The sequence below is a fragment of the Chlorocebus sabaeus genome, chromosome 1 (genome assembly GCF_047675955.1).
Source record: "Chlorocebus sabaeus isolate Y175 chromosome 1, mChlSab1.0.hap1, whole genome shotgun sequence".
In the NCBI taxonomy this organism is placed as follows: Eukaryota; Metazoa; Chordata; class Mammalia; order Primates; family Cercopithecidae; genus Chlorocebus; species Chlorocebus sabaeus.
The window spans coordinates 58711096-58725412 of record NC_132904.1 but is presented as its reverse complement, the minus strand read 5'-3'; the positions used below and the strand labels follow the sequence as shown (position 1 = coordinate 58725412).

General features: G+C 46.3%; 1 protein-coding gene across 1 annotated transcript; it reads left to right on the top strand.

Moving 5' to 3' along the window:
* Positions 1-1022: 1022 nt before the first annotated feature.
* On the top strand, positions 1023-13378 carry CCKBR (cholecystokinin B receptor). Its single transcript, XM_008008882.3, has 5 exons — positions 1023-1262; positions 10762-11013; positions 11180-11429; positions 11738-11910; positions 12100-13378. The coding sequence occupies exons 1-5, from the start codon at positions 1112-1114 to the stop codon at positions 12624-12626; spliced, it is 1353 nt and encodes a 450-aa protein (XP_008007073.3). The 5' UTR covers positions 1023-1111; the 3' UTR covers positions 12627-13378.
* The last annotated feature ends 939 nt before the right edge of the window (positions 13379-14317 follow it).

Here is a 14317-nt window from a genome sequence, read left to right as displayed (position 1 = left end):
TCCAGCCCCCACTCGTGGGAACCTGACACCCTACACAGGCAGCTCTGCCTGCGCTGAGAGTAAACAGGGAGCCGTTAGCGTGTCGGGTGGGCGTGGGCGCTGCCTGGAGACGGTGGAGAAAGCCAACCGTCTCCTCCTCTTTTGTCTGCGCTGGGCCGGCGTTAGAATTATATCCCATCTTCACGTTACTCGGGTTTATCCTTGTCAGCTCTTGCCACCACCCCCAACTGCCCTCAACACCCAAGTCAGAAGCTGCCTCCCGGGAGCCCTTTCCCCTGGCAAGCCTCCCCTGGAGCCAAATCCCGGCCCCACCCCCACTCCCGCCCAGCTGTGGAGGGCTCCTTGGGAACCTTAAGTGGAAGCCTGAGTGTTGAGCCTCCGATAGGAGGTGAAGGTTGCGGAGACAGATGCAGGAGCTACCCTAGTCCCGCAGCGAGGAGCTGCAGGGAACTACGGTAGCAATAGTGTCACGGTCACTGCGGTCACTGCAACACAGTACCGTAAATGTGGCTCTAGGTGCAGACTAAAGCATCCGCGCCTCAGCAGGTGACGCACGCAGACCCGGTCTCCAACGCCACCTCCACGTTCCCTGATACACCAGAGAAAGATGTTGGATCCGTGGCAGCAGTCTCTACCCAACGCCTCCTACCCTACCTTCCCCAAAACCTCCCGCTACGCTGCCAACACTCTTGTCTTCTCTCTCTCTCTCTCTCTCTCTCTCTCTCTCTCTGTCATTCCGGGGAATCGAGGGTGGGGGCGGGTGATAAAGAGAGGTGGGCAGGAGAGAAATCTCTAAGAGGAGACAGGACAGATCTAGGGAGGGGGCGGGCCTGGAGGACAGTCGCACAGGGAGGGGCCGAACTCCCGAGCCCGGGAGGGGGTGCACAGTCACCTGGTGGGACAGAGGCTGGCGGAGGGACGGGAACCCAGGCGGGGTGAGCCGCGGGAGAGTGGAAGGGCAGGCGCCTGGGCTGGGGGCGGAGACCAGGCGGGGCAGGGAGGCGGGGGAGGAGGGCGGTGGGAGCCTGAGCCCGTCGCAGCGTGAGCAGGTGGAGCCGCGGTGGGAGCCCGCCGGGCCGAGCAGAGTAAGGCGGCGGGCTCCGCGGGGGCCATGGAGCTGCTAAAGCTGAATCGGAGCGTGCAGGGAACCGGACCCGGGCCTGGGGCTTCCCTGTGCCGCCCGGCGGCGCCTCTCCTCAACAGCAGCAGTGTGGGCAACCTCAGCTGCGAGCCCCCTCGCATTCGCGGAGCCGGGACACGAGGTGGGTGCCCCCCTCATCCCCTTCCACAAGCTCTTTCTCACTGTACCCCAGAACACTAATAGAATCCCCCCACGAGCTCCACACTATCTCCTCAAACGCCCACACCGTGCCCCTCATAGTACTCCCTCAGCCCCCAAACAGCTCCCCTCACACCTTCACCCCCACAGCTCACAGGTTCATAGCTTCACACCACCTGGTCAGAACTCCTTCACATCCTGGTCCCCAGATTACACCCAGAGCCGCTGCTTGCCCCAACGCACAGCCCCTTCCCCAACACGCAGCCCCTCCTAGACACCAGTTAGAAGGCGAGGATCTCCTCTTGCCAACCCTGCAGATCTCCTTTTCCCTCTTACATCCAGTTCACAAAGCCACAACAGAGAAGGGAAGGAAGAAAGGAAGGCAGAATTGGGAAAAGAAGGGGGCTGGTTGAGGGAGGGAGCACTCTGGAAAGCTTGAATGGGAAACTGAAGATGTGATCACATCTGACACCCCAGCCCCCAGACATCCCAAAAAAAGATCCTCAAATCTGATTTAGGCTGGACACTAGGAGATGCCCCTTAAAACTGCCTGTCTCCATTTCACTCCTCAAACCCCTCTGCCTCCCTAGTTGGAGCTTTCAAGGCTCTGTGCTCTCTCTCTTTATCTGCAAGTAATGTCTCCAGCTATCTTCCAAGCTCCCTCTTCAGCCCTAGGCTAGGTGCTGGGGGCACAAGGCAAACTAGACCCAGTCTGGTCCCTCATGACCCATAGCCAAGTGCAGAGAGAAAAAAGCAAGTGGAAAAATCACAGACACAGTGGAAATCCCATGAAAAGGTTTAAACTGTGGGCACCAAAAGAACTTCACAGAGGCTAGAATCTTGGAGCTGGGTCTTGAAGTTGAGTGGGCAGAAAAGGAAGGAGTGGGATTCTAGTGAAGGAAATAAATTTTTCTAAACTCGAGAAGGGAAAGTTGGAATAAATTGTAATCCAAGTATTTACCCCACGAAATAATCTATGCTTTATCAGCCCAGCTGTTATACACTCACACTTGGATTTGTCATTCAGCCAATATTTATTGAACCAGAGATTGTGCTAGGCAGTGGGAATGTAAGTTGAACAAAACTGACACAATTCCTACTTCACAGAGCTCAAAGCTTAATGGGTGAGACAGACAAGCAGGGGATAGAAGCACAAAGTGGAAGAGACTTGATAGGGAAAAGATAGTGGGAACACAAGTGGAGCACCTCTAGCCCAGCCTAGCCTCCGTGAGAATTAAGGTTGGCCTCTTAAGGAAATGAGATACAGAGTGAAAAAAATTAGGGAGATTGGCTCTAAGCTTCCTGTTGGAAAAAAAAAAGTATATATATGTGTGTGTGTGTGTGTGTGTGTGTGTGTGTGTGTGTATGAGAGTCAGTCAAGTAAACAGGCAGAAGAGGCAGAAAGCATCCCAAATAAAAGATGTATAAAAAGCTCCAAGTTTGAATTCATGGCACTTTTATCCACTGTGACATAGTTTTGAGTGGCTACAACATATATCTTAAGAAGGGAATAATGAACAGGCTGGAGACCAGCCTAGAGAGTTTGCAGAGAGCCTACTAGACCTGACCATGGAATGTGGACTTTATCCTGAGGGCAATAGGAACTACTAAAAGATTCAGTAGCACTACCAGGATTAGTTCTATAATGTGGAGAATGGATTGGAAGACATGAGATGGAAGGCAGGGGGGTACTTTAGAAGGTTACTATATTACACTGGTTTAGGTGAAAGATGATGCTAGCTGAGACTAAGGTAATGGCAAAGGGGACAGAGAGAGGTGTATAGATTTGAGAGCCTTTTCTGGAAATGGAATCAACAGATTAGAAGCAGAGAGGATGGAAGAGGTCAAGGGATGACATTCAGATTTCTGACTTGGACAATTGAATGGATATTGGTGCTATAGCAATTGTATACAATGAGCAAGACAACAAAACAGCAGAAATAGGTTTGGAAGAAGGAATTATAAATTCAGTTTGGAACCCACTGAGTCTAAATGTTAGTGGGACATCCAGGTGAGGTTACCTAGTAAGCTATTGAATCCAGGGGTCTGGAACTTACAGGAGAGGTCTGAGGTGGAAATACAGACTTGAAGGTATTTGCCTACAGGAGGTAGAAGCCATGAGAATAGTTAAAATCATAATATTTTGTATAGAACGAGAAGAAAATAAGTCCTGGGTCAAGACTCTGCATAAGACCATTATTTAAAACCCAGGCAGAGAAAGGATAATTTATGAAGGAGATTCAGACGAAACCGTCAGAAAGGCAAGAGCTATGCCCTTCCAGAAAGCAAGAACAAGAGAGTTTCAAGCTCGTTGGGGTAAGCGATGTCAAATACTATTGATGTAAGTTAGATAAATAAAAAACAGGACAGTCAAAACAGCATCTTTCAGATTCAGTAACAAGAAAATATTTAGGAGTTGTAGGTATTGAGGCTTGACTATAGTAAGTTGAAGATTGGGCTGGTGGGAGAGGGAGTTATGAGAAGTGAACCAGGGTATATAGCCAAAACTTTCAAATGTTTGGTAGAGAGAGAGAGAGAGAGAGAGAGAGAGAGAGAGAGAGAGAGAGAGAAAAGCAAGATATTGCCAAAAATAGCATGAGATTGAGGCAGCTGGGTTGGGGTAGGGGGGCGGGTACATGTGTAGGTTTGTTGTGTGTGTGCGCACACATTTTAAAACAAGAGCTTTTAAAAGTGTTTGATGTTGATTGGGCCAAGAGAGGAAGATTGAAGGTGCAGATAAGAAAGGGGATAGTCAATAGAGAAGAGTCCCTGTGAAAGCGGGATGTGAAGCAATTCAGAGCACAGGTGCAAAAATTTGCCTCACTTATCTAAATGCTTCTCACACATTCGGATGTTACCCAGCCAGTCAGATGTTACACACAGAGACCCTGTCAGCCACACTCACTCAGATATTATCCCCACAGATACATATGTTACCCAGGTTCACTCCAATGTTACCAATAGAAATTTGGATGTTACCACTTTATTCTTCTTATATAATCCATGCAGACTTGAGTATTACCCATGTTCACTCAGATAGTACCCACAGAAAGACAAATGTTACCACACTCACTTTAATATTGTCCGAAGTCATTTTGGTGTTACCCATCCATCAAACACTACTCACTTTCATTTTATTATTATCCACACACAATCAGATATTATCTATGCTCACTTAAGTAAGCTTTCCCCAGATACTACCCATAAAATTACAAATATTACTCTCACAGATAATATTACAGATAATACCCACAAAGGCTTAAATATTACTTACATTCACTCAGGTGCTCAGTTATTTCACTTATTCAGGTTAACATCTTTTTTTTTTTTTTTTTTTTTTTTTGAGACAGTCTCCCTCTGTTGCCCAGGCTGGGGTGCAGTAGCATGATTACGGCTCACTGCAGCCTTGACCTCCGCAGGCTCAGGTGATCCTCCCACCTCAACCCCCTGAGTAGCTGGAACTACAGGCATGTGCCACCACAAGTGGCTAATTTTTTGTATTTTTTGTAGAGATAGGGTTTTTCCATGTTACCCAGGCTGGTCTCTAAATTATTGACTTAAGAGATCTGCCAACCTCAGCCTTCCAAAGTGCTGGGATTACAGATATGAGCCACCATGTCTGGCCCAGATTAACATCTTAATTTAGTTTAACATGCTAACATCTATCTATACTCAAATACTACCCATACATACTTGGATATTACTTCTGCTCAGTCAGCAATTTCTATCATCATCTGGATATTCCACTGTTCACAAGTAGATCTCTGAATGTAACCTATGCTTCCTGAAGATGTTACCTACAAAATGTTATCTACAGAGAGTTGAATATTAACCTTTGCTCTTTCAAATGTTACTACACTTACTCGGATATTATCTAAACTTAAATGTAGGCCATATTCAATCGGATATTACCTATAAGCATGTAGCTGTTACCATTCTCCAGTTATTTCGTGACTTTCACCTACCCATATACTATTTCAAAGACTAAAGTATGCCCAACACTCACTCTGATATTACCTACACACCCTTGCATATTACTTCTGCTCCCTCAGTACCCACTATGTGGATTCCCCCATTCACCCAGCCACTACCCACAGTCAGTTGCATGTGATCCCTGCTTATCATAAAGACAAGGGTATTACTTTGATGCCTGTGTGCATGGGTGAACAGATCAAACATGCCAGTAGAATGCAGAATTTGAGGCATCAGCAGCTTCAGTGTTCTGTGGAGTTTTTCCTTAGAAAGGCTTGGTTTTCATTTTATGTCACATTGTCTGGATTTTTGTGCTCATACTTCTCTGCCATTATCTAGACAGAACAAATACCGATCTTCTAAACACCAGGAGAAGAACTGAACTGTCCCAGTCTTCTGAGTCCCCTGGTCTGATGCCAGTTTTCCTCTCATCCCCAGGAAGATGATGATATGACGCTCATGGGTAGACTATCAAGGCACTTGTGGATGTACCCCAGTAGGTGCTATCTCCCATCCTTCTACCCATGCCTGTTTTCTAGTCACTGAAGCCACTGTCATCACTCATATTCCACCATGCAAACACACATCAATACACACACACACACACACACACACGCATGCAAGTCTAATTCTGATTTATTTTGTGCATGACTTTTTAAACTAATAGATTATTTTTAGAGCAGTTTTAAGTTTACAAAAAGTACAGAGTGCCCATACACACACAAACACACATATACACAGAATTTACCCTATTATTAACAGCTTACATTAGTGTCGTACATTTGTCACAATTTATAAGCCAATATCAATACATTATTCACTAAATTCTAGAGTTTACATTAGGGTTCACTTTTTTGTGTTGTATGGTTTTGACAAATGTATAATGGCATGTATCCACCATTACAGTATCATACAGAATAGCTTCACTGCCCTAAAAATCCCCTGTGCTTCACCTATTTATCCCTTGCTTTGTCTCCCCAAACTCCTGGCTCTAAAATTGCTTTAAATTAGAATTTTTCACATTTCCAAACTGTTCAACAGCAAAGACCTGTGGAGACAGTGGTGGCTGGAAATAAGATAATAGCTAGGAATGTCTGGTAAAACAGCAAAACACTGCACAGTTGCTGGTCACTTTTACCGGGACTTTGTCTTCTACATTTCAGGAGTCCCCAAGCAAATTGCGAACTTTATAAGGGTGAGATTTAGCTACATCTTTATGGTCCATCACAATTAGCCAAGCTCAAGGGCACACACATGGGACATATCAGCTGGATGAATGAATGAGAAATTGCTTCTCATACTTCACAGTACTGTACCAATTTGAGGTGTGGCAATTGCATCAATAATTAGTTGAAGAAAGACATCCACAGGCAGATGTAAGCAAGATAACGGACCTAGAAAGATTAAAGAGGTGGAGGCTGGGGGTGGGAGGACAATAGATTTGGAGGAGAAACAGTGAGTCCAAGATAAACCACAGCTCTTTTCTGAGTCCAAGGACCTCCCTGACAGAGGTCTCCCTCCTCAAGGTGCTTTATTCTCCACCATACACACTTACTACCGTCAAATTTTGTCACCTATAAGCCTTCCATAATCCTGCCTTACAGAGAGAGGCCCAGCTTCTAAAGGAAATATAGATGGTTTGCATATAAAAAACAAAAGTTATGCATCTGAAATCATAGCCTCTCACTGACCCCCACAAGGACCTTCCAACATGTGTCTCCAAAAAGACAGAGGCAAAGAAGAAGAAGAGAGGGCATGCTGGAGCACCTCTGCAGAGATGAGAGATGGATGAGGAGGGGGAAAGCAGGTGCACGTCTGTCTTGAAAGACAGAATCATCCAAGATTCATTAACAAGCATGTGTTGACTGCCTCCTTTGTGCTAGGGATGACAAGTGCTAGGGATATACTGGAGAGTGAGATGGACCTTGCCCCTGTCCTCAAGAAGCTCCTAGTCTAGTGGGGAAGACAGAGAATTACATACATACTAATGCAGTGAGAAATGACATGGTTGAGTATAGAGAGAGGGAAAAAGAGGCATTTAGATTGAGATTTGATTAAGAAGGAGGCAGTATGGGTTGGGTGCGGTGGCTTAAACCTGTAATCCCAGCACTTTGGGAGGCCAAGGCAGGCGATCACCTGAGGTCGGGAGTTCGAGACCAGCCCTATCAACATGGAGAAACCCATCTCTACTAAAAATACAAAATTAGCCAGGCGAGGTGGTACATGCCTGTAATTCCAGCTACTCAGGAGGCTGAGGCAGGAGAATCGCTTGAACCCAGGAGGCAGAGGTTGCGGTGAGCCGAGATCATGCCATTGCACTCCAGCCTGGGCAACAAGAGCAAAACTCTGTCTCAAAAACAAAAACAAACAAACAAACAAAAAAACAAGGAGGCAGTATGATGAATGACAGAGCACTGCAGGAACAAACAGTAGGAGGCAAAGCACTTTAGGGATCAGGGACTTGGCTTCTATCCTGATTCAGCCCCTTATCAGGTGTGTGGTCTTGAGTGAAGAATGTCACTGCTGAGCTCAGTTTGGAAGATTTTATAAATAGCATTTATTTGATGTCTACAATTTCTAAATAAATTGGTTTTTGTTATGAGAAAATACAGTCATGCATTAACTAATGATGGGGATACCTTCTGAGAAATGCATCATTAAGTGATTTCATTGTGTAAATATCACAGAGAGTACTCACACAAACCTAGATGGTATAACCTACTACATACCTAGGCTATATGGTATAGCCTATTGCTGCCAGGCTACAAACCTATACAGTATATTACTGTGCTGAATATTGTAGGGAAGAGTAACACAATATTATGTATTTGTGTATCTACACATAGAAAAGGTACAGTGAAAATACAGTATAAAAGATAAACCATCATACCCCTGTATAGGGCACGTACCATAAATGGAACTTGCAGGAGTAGATGTTGCTCTGGGTAAGTCAGTGAGTGAGTGGCGAGTGAATGTAAAGGCCTAGGACATTACGGTACACTTCTGTAGACTTTATAAACACTGGATGCTTAGGCTGCACTAAATTTATTTTTCAAAATTTCCTTATTTAATAATAAATTAACCTTAGCACACTGTAACTTTGTACTTTATAAACTTTATGACTCTTTTGTAATAACACAGTGTAAAACAAAAAAACACATTGTATGGCTATACAAAAATATTTTCTTTTTTTATACTCTTATCCTTTAAGCTTTTTTCTGTTTTTAACTTAAAAAAAAAAAAACCTTTCTGTTAAAACCAAGACACAAACACACACATTGGCCTACACAGGGTCAGGATAAATATTGCCATCTTCCACCTCCACATCTTGTCCCACTGGAAGGTCATCAGGGCAACACCACACATGGAGCTGTCATCTCCTATAGTAACAGTGCTTTATTCTGGAATACATCTTAAAGGACCTGCCTGAGGCTGTTTTATAGTTAACTTTTTAAAAAAATAAGAGTATACTCTAAAATAATGATTGAAAGTATAATGTAGTAAATACATCAACCAGTCACACAGTCATTTATTATCACTATCAAGTATCATGTACATCATTGTATGTGCTAGACTTTTACATGACTGACAGCACAGTAGGTTTGTTTATACCAGTATCCCCACAAGCACATACATAATGCATTATGCTGCAATGTTACAATAACATAGCTAGGTGACAGAAATTTTTCAGCTCCATCATAATCTTTTGTTATTGTTGTTTTGGGTTTTATCTGAGACAGAGTCTCACTTTGTTGTGCAGGCTGGAGTGCAGTGGCACTATCACAGCTCACTGCAGCCTCGAACTCCTGGATTCAAGCAATCTTTCTGCCTCAAACTCCTGAGTAGCTATGACTATAGGCATGTGTCACCACACCCAGCTAATTTTTTATGTTTTGTAGAGATGGGGTTTTGCTATGTTGCTCAGGCTGATCTCAAGCTCCTGGCCTCAAGTGATCCTCCCACCTTGGCCTCCCAAAGTGCTGGGATTACAAATATGAGCCACTGTACTCAGCTATTCATTATAATCTTATGAGACCACCATCGTATACGAAATTTGTCATTTATCAAAACATCTTTATTCAGTGCATGGCTGTAGTTTTCAATTTGGGAGCTAAAATGAGGGTCAAAGTATAGGGCTCTGGAAGAGAGGACTGCAGCTTTGAGCCCTTCCTTCTCTGCAATCTAGGAGGCTCTGTCCCGTGCCCTCTCTACCTTCGAGCTCTAATCCCTCTCATGCTGAGGTCATAGGTGTGTGATTCAGTCCTTTTCAATCCAATTTGATTTTATCTAAATCTGCTTGGTTGTGACATAGTGGTCCAAAGATTAATCCATCTTTTAGTAGACAATGGCACAAAAGAATGGGGTCAGACTCCCAGCTCCTCTGCCTCACACAGGTGTCCCTCCTATGAGCTCTGACAGCACATTATATATCCTTCAGCCTCATTCCTTATCACATCTGTTTATGTATCTGAATTTACTTCCCCACTGTGAGTTCTCAAATGGCAGGGAGCTTGTCATGTTCATCTCTTTGTCCCCAGTGCCTAGCACAAAGGGAGTCCTCTGTAAATGTTTATAGAGTGAGAATGAATGTTTGGAGAGAATTAAAATACAAGGCAGAAGTAAAATAGGCTTTAACAGTTGTATAAGAAACAGGCATGGGTCAGAGAAAGGGGAGAGTAATACCAAATGAGGTATCCAGAAGGGCCTTACAGAAGAAGTAGCAGTCACTTTGAGTCTTGACCAACAAGGGATGAATAGGAATTCACCAGATACAGAAAATAAGCTTGTCATGAGGGGTGGAAATTGTGAGGAGGGTTGGTGAAAGAGTATTCTGGTCTGAGAAACTAGCTTGAGCAGGAAGAGAGTCACAAGTGCAAATGATGCATTCAAGAAGCTGTGTCATCCAGTGGCTTGCTTAAATGGCTGCAGTGCAGGGAGAGGGTAGGGGAGAAAGAGGTCCCTTCTGGGAAGATCTTGATGACATTCTGAGGGGTTGCAGACAGTAGAGAATAAGCGAAGGATTTTTTTTGCTTTTGCCTTTAGAGAATAAAGACATGATCTGATGTGATTTAAAAGGCAGTGGGTTATCAACAGTGTAAAATACTCTAGAGAGGTCAAATAGAATAGGCTAAGAAAGGACCTTTGAATTTAGCAGTTAAAGATTAGTGTACTTGGGAAGAAGTATGCAGCGATAGGGTACAGAATATTGTATTGTAATAAATTGAAGACACAAATATCCTCTTAAGAAGTTTGGCTGCAAAGAGAAAGATTTGGAACAAACGTTGAGAAGAGGCAGGCTTTCTTAAGGAAGGGCAGAGTTGGGCCAATTTAACCAAACCTCAAGGGGTTAGAAGGCTAAAGGATTCAAGTTCACCATTTACTGAGCAGTTCTTGGGTGGGGAATGTAGGCATCTGGCTGGGTAATGAGGGTTGGGGATAAGAGGGAAGGAGGGGGGTTTGGCTGAATGAGGGCTGACCCCCTACTGCCACCTCTCCCTTTTCTTACCCAGAATTGGAGCTGGCCATTAGAATCACTCTTTACGCAGTGATCTTCCTGATGAGCGTTGGAGGAAACGTGCTCATCATCGTGGTCCTGGGACTGAGCCGCCGCCTGAGGACCGTCACCAATGCCTTCCTACTCTCACTGGCAGTCAGCGACCTCCTGCTGGCTGTGGCTTGCATGCCCTTCACCCTTCTGCCCAATCTCATGGGCACATTCATCTTTGGCACAGTTATCTGCAAGGCAGTTTCCTACTTCATGGGTGGGTGAGACAACCACACACCCCCATTTGCCATTCTCCCCTCCTAAAGCTCTTGTGGATGTAGGGGTCCTCCCCAGTTGGCAGGGAGGGGTGTGAGGAAGTCCCACTGATGGTTGTGCACCGCAAGTTTCCTAGGTGACTCCTTCCTGTCTCTTCCCTTGCTCAGGGGTGTCTGTGAGCGTGTCCACGCTAAGCCTCGTGGCCATAGCACTGGAGCGGTACAGCGCCATCTGCCGACCACTGCAGGCGCGAGTATGGCAGACGCGCTCCCACGCTGCTCGCGTGATCGTAGCCACGTGGCTGCTGTCCGGACTACTCATGGTGCCCTACCCCGTGTACACCGTCGTGCAACCAGTGGGGCCTCGTGTGCTACAGTGCGTGCATCGCTGGCCCAGTGCACGGGTCCGCCAGACCTGGTGAGCTTACCCACAAATTATCCTAGGAATTCCTTTGTCACCCCTATTAGATGATTACGACCATTGCCCAGAATCTTCCTCCAGCTGCCCGGAGAATTACCACGCCAATTCCTATTCCGCATCCACCACCCTGGAGTTCCAGTTTGGGTCTCTTCTGCAGTTCTCTCTCCCTTCCCAGTGGCACCCCCAAATCCTACTCCTATTTCAGGTACCTGGCCACAGCCCTAGAAACACCAGTCCTTGGCTTTTTCTCCATCTGTGATTATAGCTGGACAGAAACCCGAGTGATCTGTCTGTCTTGCCTTCAGGTCCGTACTGCTGCTCCTGCTTTTGTTCTTCATCCCGGGTGTGGTTATGGCCGTGGCCTATGGGCTTATCTCTCGCGAGCTCTACTTAGGGCTTCGCTTTGACGGTGACAGTGACAGCGAGAGCCAAAGCAGGGTCCGAAGCCAAGGCAGGCTGCCAGGTGGGGCTGGACCAGGTGAGCAAAATCTGGAAGAGGCGGAGCTTTGGAGGGCGACAGGGCCTGCTGGAGTGGGTGGGGCTAAAATGAAGGTGAGAAAAAAGCTGGAAATGGGGTTACGGCTGGGAGCAGAGGTCAGGTGGGGACTGGGCTGGAAACTGGGAGGACTCTTGCCTTTTTCTCTGACCGCCCACCCTCTGTGCTTAGGTGCTGTTCACCAGAACGGGCGTTGCCGGTCTGAGACTGGCGCGGTTGGCGAAGACAGTGATGGCTGCTACGTGCAACTTCCGCGTTCCCGGCCTGCACTGGAGCTGTCGGCGCTGACGGCTCCTGGGCCCGGCTCCCGGCCCACCCAGGCCAAGCTGCTGGCTAAGAAGCGCGTGGTGCGAATGTTGCTGGTGATCGTTGTGCTTTTTTTTCTGTGTTGGTTGCCAGTTTATAGTGCCAACACGTGGCGCGCCTTTGATGGCCTGGGTGCACACAGAGCACTCTCAGGTGCTCCTATCTCCTTCATTCACTTGCTGAGCTATGCCTCGGCCTGTGTCAACCCCCTGGTCTACTGCTTCATGCACCGTCGCTTTCGCCAGGCCTGCCTGGAAACGTGCGCTCGCTGCTGCCCCCGGCCTCCACGAGCTCGCCCCAGGCCTCTTCCCGATGAGGACCCTCCCACTCCATCCATTGCTTCGCTGTCCAGGCTTAGCTACACTACCATCAGCACGCTGGGCCCTGGATGAGGAGTAGAGGGGCCGTGGGGGCTGAGGCAGGGCAAATGACAAGTACTGACCCTTCCAGACACACAAAACACAAACCACAACTGACGCAGGAGACTGACACCCAAAGCATGGACTAACCCCAAAGCACAGGAAAAGGTAGGTTATGTGACACAAAAGGAACAAGAATGGAGCAGTACACAGGAAAGGAGGCCTGCCTCTGATATGGGACTGAGCCTGGCCCATAGAAACATGACTGACCTTGGACAGACACAGCGTCCCTAGCAGTGAACTACTTCTACACAGTGGGAACTCTGACAAGTGCTGACCTGCCTCTCATACACAGATTAATGGCACTGATTGTTTTAGAGACTATGGAGCCTGGCACAGGACTGACTCTGGGATGCCCCTAGTTTGAGCTCACAATGCCCTTTCCCAATCAGTACTGAAAATACCATCAGGCCTAATCTCATACCTCTGACCAACAGGCCATTCTGCACTGAAAAGGTTCTTCATCCCTTTCCAGTTAAGGACCGTGGCCCTGCCCTCTCCTTCCTTACCCAAACTGTTCAAGAGATAATAAATTATTTGGCTTCCTCCTGAACTTCCTTTCTGGATTCTTTTGGGGCAGGTGAGGAGGCAAGGATTTTGCAGTATCCTTCTGTCAGTTCTCTCCCACTGTTGCGCACCACTGTGCACAACCGCTTGCCAGAAAGCCCAGCCTCTGAGGCTCAATGTGACTGTGCATATTCTTTCTGGATTTTCATCCTCTACCTACATTCCAGTGTTGCAGTAACTGTGAATGGGGATGGAAAATGGCATATCCATGACGTATCATGATTCCTGATCACATTATCCCAAAGTGGTGCCACTGTTAAGATACTATATTAATGGATACTTGTTAAATTTTGATGAAAAGATAAAAGAAGAAGCACTGTATAGTAAGACTAAGTTTATTCAGTGTGTGTGTGAAACACCAGAGATCAGACCATGACAAGTATACAGAAGTTAATTAAAGAGTAGGGATTTTTTACTGTGCTCTTTTCTCCAGTGTCAAAACCTGGCCAAGATTCTGCCAAATGGAAGCACTCTTAGCAGCTACAACAAAAAAGACCTGAATAGGAGTCTGAGAACCTAGTCTCCCTTTTACTACAAGAATGATCTAGCCTGAGACAGGCAAAAACCAGCAATATCACCTCTCCACACACAATGACAAATAAGGAAGAACAGGAACTGAGGACCTCACTAAGGAGACATACATGGATAATCAGAGGCATAGTATATTGGAGGAGGGGTCTTTTGATGCTTCATCTTGTAACTGATAGGGGAAACTGAGGCCCAGAGCAGGAAGGTAAGCTGCCCAAGGTCATACAGTAAGTTAGAGCAAGATAAAAGAATGGTGTTGAAGTAGACACTGGCCTGGAGATGGCAAAAAGACCCACCCATGAGGAGCAGAAACAAGTTTTGTGGGACCTAAAGTTTATAAAATTGGGTGCTCTTTTTTTAAGAAAGAAAAAGAGCACAAAGTCACAGATACAAGATTACTGAGACCCTGACCTTGAAAGGGGCCTGTGCAAGTGATAAGCCCTCAGTTTTAGGCCTCATTCACTTCACAGCCAATATGCCCTAAAATACACCCACTAACTACCCTGGAGAAGGCTGCATGGAGTAGAGGACAGTGAGAAAGGCGAGTGGTTCTTCTGTTTATCAGTGCT

Excerpts from the sequence above, each read along its gene's own strand:
- CCKBR (XM_008008882.3), top strand. The coding sequence starts at position 1,112 with ATGGAGCTGCTAAAGCTGAATCGGAGCGTGCAGGGAACCGGACCCGGG. Across the intron at positions 1,263-10,761 it reads TCGCGGAGCCGGGACACGAG|AATTGGAGCTGGCCATTAGA; the intron begins GTGGGTGCCCCC and ends TTTCTTACCCAG. Across the intron at positions 11,430-11,737 it reads GCACGGGTCCGCCAGACCTG|GTCCGTACTGCTGCTCCTGC; the intron begins GTGAGCTTACCC and ends TCTTGCCTTCAG.